Source organism: Nannobrachium achirus (genome assembly GCF_963921795.1).
Source record: "Nannobrachium achirus genome assembly, chromosome: 11".
In the NCBI taxonomy this organism is placed as follows: Eukaryota; Metazoa; Chordata; class Actinopteri; order Myctophiformes; family Myctophidae; genus Nannobrachium; species Nannobrachium achirus.
Window position 1 is genome coordinate 33,937,535 of NC_137820.1, and position 9,826 is coordinate 33,947,360.

Sequence of the window (9,826 nt, forward strand, 5' to 3'; positions counted from 1 at the left end):
ATTTTGTCCGAAACGGTTCGGGATTCAAATTCAAATGTAGCAGATCGACAAGCTCAAAATGCGCTGCTCTGCGTCGTGTTTTGAGCTTGTCGATCTGCTACTTTTGATGCGTTCGTGTGACGCTGTAGTGTGATCAAGTAGGGTGTATATTGCATTCACGAATAGTGATTTTTTTGTATTAGAATTATTCGACCTCAAAGTATTCGAATAGTCAAATATTCAACAGGACAGGCCAAACTGGCAAATATTAAGTAAGCAAGAGGTGAACATTGTGAAAATAGCAGATCTACATGCTAAGTTGTGAGCATGTAGATCTGCTATTTTCACAATATTTATCTGCGGAACCGAGTCACATTAAATGTAATACCTACAATTCCAAGTGCTTGTCAGGGTGGGGGTCCCCATTTCAAATATGTTTATTTTGGGGGTCACGGCCTAAAAAGGTTTGAGAACACCTGGTATAGAGCATTAACAAATTTATCATTCATCATTGACAACTCATTCTTATGACTTCCTATCTAGCCAAGCTTTATAAACTATATATTTTTTAAAGAGAAAACAATAAAATAAGCGAATATTCCACTTCGGTGAACAACGTGGAATAGTGACTTTGATATTCGAATATTCAAATATTCGAATAGTTGGTGAATGCCCTAGTAGGGCGTTCATTTACGAGAAAAAAAAGTTAGGAAACGGAGATACAATGTTTCTGCCTGACAGCAACGATATTGTAATAATAATAATAAAAATAATAGTGATATTTGTATTCATAGACATACAGATAAGTATTTTATTGTGATTGACAATAGTGTAAAAAGCAAAAGGGAAAAGTCATAATATGCGAATAAAAATGTTCCTCCCTCCTCCTCCCCCTCAGTGTACACGTACATCCAGAGTCGTTTCTACCGCTCCCCGGAGGTGATCCTGGGCCAGCCCTACAGCATGGCCATCGACATGTGGAGCCTGGGCTGCATCCTGGCCGAGCTCTACACAGGATACCCCCTGTTCCCTGGGGAGAGTGAGGTGGAGCAGATCGCCTGCATCATGGAGGTACGCTGCACCCAGGGGCGTCACAAGGGGGGTGGTGGGACTGAGTAACTAGGGCCCAAGGTGGAGGGGCCTTAATTATTGTATACTTTAACCCATTTAGAACGGGTACACATTGTTGTGTATTATTATTTTATGCTTTAACTATTGAAAAATCAAACCTCGGTTCGAAGTGGAGCGGTGAATTTGAGCAGCTGTACCCTATGTGAGTGAGTGAGTGAGTGTAAACTGTGCCTGTGAGTGAGTGGTGAGTGTGCCTGGCCTGCACAAAACAGCGCCCCTCCTTTAACTAGTGTTTTGTGTGTGGCCACTCAAGGTATTGCCAGGCTACGGACACGGCCAGCCACCCAGCCACCCACCCAGCCACCCAGCCACAGACATACCCACGGACATACCTGTTCATTGGGAGCGCTTTCACCGCTCCAAAAATAGCAGATATACAAGCTCACAGTGCGGCACCGAGTGCCGCGCTGCGAGCTTGTATATCTGCTATTTTTGAAAAATTGTGAAAATTAGAATTTTGACCCGATTCTATAAGTGTCTTTTGAATCCTTCTAAGGTTTTTTTGTATGTTTCTATGTCAGCAATCTGACTAGCCATCGTCAAAGAAAAGGTCCTTTTCACTTAACTGGAGCTCAGTTGGTCTGTTCTTGAGAGACTACTGTGTCAGTGGTTCTCAAACGTTTTCATGTCAAGGACCCACAAACTGATATTTATTTGGCCACGGACCCCCATCTCAAAATATCTAGTTCCAGGGACCCCCCCAGAAGCAAAATTTGAGTGCATCCTTGTACCCAGGGCCCAGAATTCGGTGCGACGCCCCAGTATACTGCACCAGAGTTTCCTCATTTGTTTTCTCAAAGCTATGAGCTGTTCATTGGTGCAGTCAAATTGAAACCTTGTCCCTGCTTGACACAGTGTTTCTTCAATTCGCAGGTGCTTGGATTGCCTCCTGATGATTTTGTGGAGACGGCATCTAGAAGAAAGCTGTTCTTTGGTGAGAACTTTAACGCAACGTATCTAAAGGCCTTTGCACAGGGGTCGACACGGAAAAACGGACAATGTTGTCCGGATCGGGACAACATTGTGAGGTGTGCATGAGGTCATGGAGACAGCATGTGTTCTTTTGTAATTGTATTATTATTATTTAATTATTTTCTGTGCAGAAAATTGGACCCTGTGTGCAAAGACCTTTATTGTGAGCTTTATATATCGGCTATTTTTACATTTTCACTTTGTAGGGCTAAGAAGACTATAATCAATTGTTGTGTGTCTAGTGATAAGTGAACCCTGTGTTTGATAACCTGCCTGCAGACTCCAAGGGCAACCCCAGGAACATCACTAACAGCAAAGGGAAGAAACGCAAGCCCAACTCCAGAGAGCTGTCCACAGTGCTGAAAGGTTGCGACGCTTCCTTTCTGGACTTCATTCAGCGCTGCCTCACGTACGTTACCTTCATGGTTTATTTCTTGACAAGAATCCTTTGTTTGAAATTAGACTCACATTAATCAGTCACAAAACCTCCACCGGCTGTCAGTCCGTCAGTCAGTCAGTCAGTCAGTCTGTATGTCCGTCACGTCACGTCACGTCACGTCACGTCACACTTTTGCCCTACTCATATCTCCGCCACCGTTGCCCCTATCCATGCCAAACTTTGCACACACACTGAGGCAGATTCTTGCAAAACACATTTTTGGACACTGTTCCTACAAATTTTGCCCTAAAGTCACGCAAAGCGGTACACAGTATCTCTAAAGTCATGTCATCAACATGGATCTGTCCCGTTTCCCATATTCCCTCCTGACTGGCTACCATTGCCTTCTCAAGTTTGTGTATGCAACCTGGCGGTCGCTTATCTCCCGAATTAGGGAGTCTTACTGGTAGTAAATATTTGACAGCATTATACTGATATGAGTACGAGAATCTGTTATTAACAGAACTAAATCCACAACATTCTCAAAGTGTGTTCAGGCCAGGGACCCCCAGGTTCCACCAAATCAATTATTTTTGATAGCTAGGAACAAAATGGACTGTTGCCTAATACTGTACATATCAAACTGAGGTGTCCTTCAAATTAAAAGGTTTGAGAGTCATTGGTTCTCACTTTGTCTCATTAGCTTTTGTCTGTGCTTTTCTAGATGGGATCCGACGAAACGCATGGGCCCAGATGAAGGCCTACAGCACCAGTGGATCATGGAGGGGAATTTCAACCGAGTCCGGCCCAGAACCAAACCACCGGTCAGGAAAGGCTCCGAGAGCTCCACCAACACAGAAAACACTTCTGAGCACAACTGTCACAAAAAGCCACCTACCAACAGACCGGGTAAGACCACAATGTGTTTTTTGCGACCGCCAAGTCCCTCCGTCTGTCCGTCACGTCACGTCACGTCACACTTTTGGCCCTACTCTTATCTTCTTGGCTGGCAAGCCCCTAATTTCTCACATGCCCCTCTTGTAAACACTGCTCCAACAGATGTTGCCTAAAAAAAAAGTGAAAAAAAAAAATCACTCAGGTTTTTTAAACTCACTCATGTCACTTTGTCTGTTGACCTCACTCAGCAACAAAATAAAAATAAAATAAACAAAAATAAAAATAAAACAATTCAAATGCGGCAAGCAGTGATCACCCCATGATGTGCACTGCAATGTAGTTTCAAATGCACTATATTGCAGATGCTTTTTTGAGAGTAAAAAAATAAAAAGGAAGAAGAAGACACGTGTGACATGCATGATCTGGGCAGATTGCCCCAGGAAATGTGCCAATCTCAACCCAAAACAAAGGTACATACTAACATATCTCCTACTACTTGAACACGACCCCGTTACAGCTAAACCCTGCATTCTTTGGCCCTACCTAAGCAATACATTTGCCACGCACATCCCCTACACTCAGGAACCAATGCCACTTACAGGCCATTTAGTGTATACATGCGACCTGGCGGTCTCTTATCTCCCGATTAGGGAGTCTTACTGGTAGTCATTAACAAAAACAATGGTAGAAGAAGTACTCAGATGTTGTGTGTTTCCACCGTACAGTGGTCAACTCAGAGAGCAACAGCGGCGACAAGCAGCTGAAGAGAGACAACTCCACCACACGGACCACCAAGATGGCCCCCGCCGAGCGCCTGCGGCCCATCGGGGCCTCGGTGGAGGAGGAGGTGTGTGAGGGGGGCCGGAACAGGGTCTCCACGGACACCAAGCCACAGGAAGCGGGCGGAGAGAGGTCCGTTCACATCGTCATCAAGTCTCAACAGTCCGTGGGCTCGGACCGGAGCTCAGAACAGAGTCAGCAGCTGTCTCCGTAGAGCGGGTACAGGAAGGACGGTATCTCTTGGCTATTTTCCACTACAACTGCTATACTGAAGTGAACCGTATCATGTCAAAGAAAGAAACAGAACTTCACAGAACTTCACGGGTTTGGGAAAGTTTCAGGTTATGGAAGGTTCTGGGTTCCCTTCGTAGTGGAGAAGAGCCATTTGCAGGCAGGAGGAGGAAGTTAGCATGTTCTTGGTTCCTTCGACAAAAGGCCCGTGGGATGTTTGCATTTGATTATCTTTTTTATTGTTGATGAAAATAAGCTCTGTGGCAAATAAAGGTTGATGATAGTTAGACGTTTTGTACAGCAAGATAATATTCACAAGTGAACACCACTTTTGTGATTTCCGAAGAGTTCATGCAATCAGCTGAAGTAAAAAAGCAAGCGTTATGCTATAAGCAAACTGCACCATGTTTGAATGACCATGATCACCACCACTAAAGCTCTGAGATGTAAAACGTTCAATATTCACTAGTGAGGTATTGAGTTGACTGATGAAGTTTATTAGGTAGAACAAAGCAGGAAACTCTAACTTTGTGTTAACCACAAACCTTATTTCAGGCATTTGGCAAAAACCCATCAAAATAAAATACATAGAAAATATATACTGTATACTTTGAGCTGATGGAACCAGAATGGCAACAATGCTAACTTATTTACAGGTTCTAGGACTACAAACTTTTTTGGCATGTACTCTATATGTGCCCCCCTGTCTAGTTGCCTGAATTCCACCTAGACACTTGGGGTGCGTTTGGAAATGCGCACTCAACGCACTGGTGTGCCATGTTGCCGTTCGTTTATTCGGTGCACTTGGTGCGTTGTCGTTCGGAAATCCAGTGCGCGGCGCACCGGTGTGCTGAGTGCACGCACTCACCGACTCTACTCAGAAGTTGGGGTTTGGCGGTGTGGTGTGTCGGTGCGGTGTTCTGATTGGTTGGTTTTCATGGCCATGTCTCGAGCGCTTCTCAGCTGTGAACATTGGAGGAAATGACCGCAAAATGCAGCATTTGCAGCTTAATTGGTCGTTTGGGCTTGATAGTTTCACACGCATCAACGTGTAAACTAACAGCAGTTATGCCAATGTTATGAATTACATCTCCTTTCAATAGCAACATTACTTTAGCAACTGCTGCTTTTCAGAAAGTTTACCTTCAGAGTTCAGAGTGAAAAGGTTGACAGTTGCCTCTCAACTGGTCATTCGTAAACAAGCCACACTGAACGCACTCTACAACGTCACGCCCACTGCACTCACTACACTGAGCACACAACCGGTGCGCATTGCCGAACGCACCCTTGGAGACCTCTGATTTGACGCTGGCAAGCCCAGTCACCGTGAATCGTTGCTGATGCGGGTGCGTCAACAATAGTCTGCAGACAATGTTGTGTAACAATTGTCTGACAATGTGCACAACAGCCATATCTAAGTGGCAAAGAAGTTATAGCTCTCTTCCCTTTTATTTAGAGCAGGGATTCTCAACCATTTTAATTTAAAGTACCCTCAGTTTGACCCCCATCAATACTGTAAAAGCCTCAGTGCTAATTTAATACATTTGTACACTCTCGTAGTAACAGACCTGAAGGGTCCATTTTGGTTCCTAACTACAGGGTCAGTTATTCAGCTGGGGACCCCCTGGAACCCCCCCAGGGACCCCTGGGGTCCTGTGGTGGGTTGTTTTTTCCAGAGCACTGCCGTGTAGCTGCGGTGTCGGTGCACAGCCGCACACACAGGTCCCGCTTGACAACGCAGTTATGGTTGCTACTCTGAGAAATCGGTCGATAGGCGGGGGGTGGATTCCATTTTTAACATGTCCGGTGTGTATGACAGTGTAATCAATCAAACCTTTCAAACTTGTCATGAAGGTACAGTATCAGGATATTGGTATGTGTCTCTTTACGTCAGTGGTTCTCAACCTGTGGGTCGGGAGCTCGGGACCCCCAGGGGGGTCCCCAAATTATTTTGGGGGCTCCCCAGATGATTAACTTAATGTGCAACATTGTTTTCTCACTCAACAGTAAATAAATCAACATAAAGTTTAAGTACTGTAGGGTATCTGCACATTTCTAAAGTGACAATTTAAGGACTTTTTAATACCACTAAAATGACAAATTAAACATTGGCCAAATTGTCAAATATTAGAGGCAGAAATAGTGAAAATAGCAGATCTACATGCTCACAACGCCTCACGTTGCTAGGCATTGTGAGCATGTAGATCTGCTATTTTCACAATAGAACCATGTTATACAAAATGTAATGCCTCAACTCTTAGTGCTCGTCAGGGTGGGGGTCCCCAGTTAGAATATTATTATTTTGAGGTCACGGCCTGAAAAGGTTGAGAACCACTGATTTACGTAACTGTACAGTATGTTCAGCTGTCCTGGTTGAAAGATACAGTCAGTATGAACATGTTGGAATGCTCTAAATAGTTCAAAATAGGAACCATAACACAGCATTAATATTTTGCTTTATGGGTTTCCATGCCTCATGTCTTGGACCTGAGATCGTTTTACATGAAGCTTGGATTTCAGACAGTACAGTAGACATTACTTTGTATATACTGCCCCCCATTAGCACCTTTGTTAATTGCATGACTTTTAAAAAAAAAAGAAAGAAAAAAAAATAGATCATGCTTGAGGTTTTCTTGCTCTTTTCCTTTAAACATTATTTTTACTGTCAATGGATTGACTTATTACATTTTTGAATATTTGTGTGCAATAAAGGCTGAGCCAAAAATAGCTGTTTTTTTAAAAACTACATAAAAAATGTGCCCTGTCAAAAACATCTACTTGTTCAAACTGCTAAATCTAGAATGCGGTTGATCGCATTTAACACGTTTATTATGGCATATTTGGTCATGTTATTTGACAGTTTGTGTATATTTCAACCATTGTAACAATCGAATCATAGCGTATTTGTATTAGCATTTATTTACTGTACATATTGTCTGGTATAAATTTAATTTTACTTTAATGCAGAGCATAATGATTATTGCAGGTTATTGTTAAATATTAGACAAGGTTCTACTTGTTGTGTTGTAACTGTATGGGATGTATTTTATATGTCTGTGCTATTCCTGATATTTTTTACCGTTAGACACAAAGACAATCCTTTTATTGATAGTTTGTGCCTTGCAGTATTAGAATTCTTGCACTTTAGGTTTGTGTGTGTGTGTGGAATTAGGAACTGTCAAAACCAGAGCTGTGCAATATGTTCAGAATGATTCTGTCTGGATCAAATTTATTTACAAAGTATGAAAAAAGGCATGTCCTACAATAACAACTATCATGATGAAAAGGCACAAGGTTTCAAGTCAACAACTGTCTCACAGCAACGTTTATTCATATATTTTATCTTTTCACTTCAATCCTCTCGTTTGAATTGAAATTATAACTCACTAAACCACAGAGATTACAACACACCTGGACATTAAGATCCATGCAGCACAACCTCAATGGAGCATGCGATTTGAGATGCGTGGGGTATAGTTTGTAAACACCAAAAGTCAAGAAAGTAATTTTTATGTATTTTATGAAGAAATCAAATAAAAATAAATGTTTCGAAATGTCTCACGACTCTTGACTTCTTGGCTTTTAGTAGAGTAGTATTTACGTTTCAGTTTATCTGTCAATATGATGAGTGATCACTAATATTAATTGTGTTCTCTTGTATCTCTCTCTGACTCATACACGCTCTGATCTTTCAGTCCTTTCTAAAGAAAATGTGTGAAATGTCATTTTGAGACAGAAGCCTGTCACGTTTTTTCTCTCTGAGTTTCCCCCAAAAATGAAGTGGGTGTTTGATTTTGATTTTATTTGGATCTCTTTTAGCCCATCGGGCTAATCTTCCAAGAGTCCATAAGAACATAACATTACATTACAAGACATTACATTATAAAACACAGAATATAACAGCATGAATTATTAAAACCCATCTACATAAGGACTATGCATGGCAGGGGCGTCCTCCTCCCTGAGCCAGCCATACATCTTCTAGCTGCATACCAATTTACTAAAAAAGTAAAAAACTAAACAAAATAGAAAAGAAAACTAAATAGTAAATGATGGAGCTATTGGTGCCATTCTTTTGGTTCACTAACCTCTCATAGCTGAGTGGTTAGTGAGCCTGCCTAGGATTCTGGAGGTCCTGGAGTTCCCAGTTGAAGTGTCTCTCCCCAGCTCTTATAGTAAACGGAATACATTTTAAGATGCGTAAATATAACTCACAGCACCTTTAAATATGTTATTTGACTAAAGGTCACCATCTGATATCACCAGCTCCTCACAAATGTAGGCTAATTGATGCAGCCAGCACTTCAAAAAATATACAATGTTGGTGCATGCAAATGTGCATATCGTCGTTGGTGGGTGAAAACCTTGTATGTCCAAAACCGTTCGTTTTGCATTTTTCATTTTAAAAATGATTTAAACTAGCGAAAACAGCCGATCTACAAGCACACAAGGTGCGAGGCGTTGTGTGCTTGTAGTTCTGCTGTTTTCACTACTTTTGTGCGACGGCCTTGTACGATGAAGCAGGGCTTTACTTTGCTAAAGAACATACAAATTTGAAACTTGGAGATACAAGGTTTCCACCCGACAACGACGATATTCTGTACTGCCTACTAGTGATTAGTTTAGGAGTACAATAACATACTAGAACCATTACTTTACTGACTAAGTAGGCTTCTTGAGCAGGTGAGTCCAAGGAAGGTGTGCAGTTGTTTGCTGTCTGAGCCCAGCTGTCACAGCATCTGCATCGCCATAGATCGCCCCCTTCAGGGCTAAGGGAGCACCACAGCCATGCACCCTACTCTGCATCCTGCCAGTCAAGTCAGCATCAGGACCACGACGCCTTTGAGGTGTTGGGTGAAATCATCTTGTTGAGCTGTGTTCTTTTGGCGAATATAAGCTGGCGAATATAAGACTTCCGATTTAACTTCACAATTAAGGTTCACATCCTGCACGAACTCCTATACCTGAATCAAGCAAGGGCCTCACAGGCTCACACACACCAAACAAGAGATGAAAGGGGAAGATGGTGCAGTGTAATATGCAAAGGAAATGCTAAAGACAATATGTCATTGTAGGCTATATGAACAGCCTTAAATTAGTGTAAATCCCTACTTTCCTTTAAAACGGCACTGGAAATCCACTTAGAGGCGGCTGCTACTCGAAACCATCCTTACCTCCCCCTATGACTTTTCTATTGTAAATACCATTTATCATGCATTGTGTTTTATAACTCTATGTTCTATCTGTCTGTCATTATAATTGAAACAAGCCTCTAATAAAGTCTTCAATCAATCAATCAATGGGGGAAATAACATAACTTAAACCTTGTGTCGCCACTCAACAGGCTTTCCACCACAGGCCAGGGGGGTCTTCAACAGGGGGTCCTCAGAGTTACTATAGTAGGGGGTCCTCCAAATCTTTGTGTGATATTTTTGACAAAGAGCTTTGGTGTAGAGG

The 9,826-nt window shown here is 42.3% G+C and overlaps 1 protein-coding gene across 1 annotated transcript in view; it reads left to right on the forward strand.

Moving 5' to 3' along the window:
• The window catches only part of dyrk4 (dual-specificity tyrosine-(Y)-phosphorylation regulated kinase 4), a gene marked incomplete at its 5' end in the record, with an annotated part of 71,884 nt that extends 65,404 nt beyond the window's left edge, over positions 1 to 6,480 (forward strand). Inside the window, 5 exons of the mRNA XM_080736382.1 lie at positions 878 to 1,050; positions 1,984 to 2,044; positions 2,362 to 2,491; positions 3,186 to 3,340; positions 4,084 to 6,480. Coding sequence (XP_080592508.1) covers positions 878 to 1,050; positions 1,984 to 2,044; positions 2,362 to 2,491; positions 3,186 to 3,340; positions 4,084 to 4,352 — 788 coding nt within the window. The 3' untranslated portion in view covers positions 4,353 to 6,480. The remainder of the gene's footprint in view (positions 1 to 877; positions 1,051 to 1,983; positions 2,045 to 2,361; positions 2,492 to 3,185; positions 3,341 to 4,083) is intronic.
• Between the last annotated feature and the right edge of the window lie 3,346 nt (positions 6,481 to 9,826).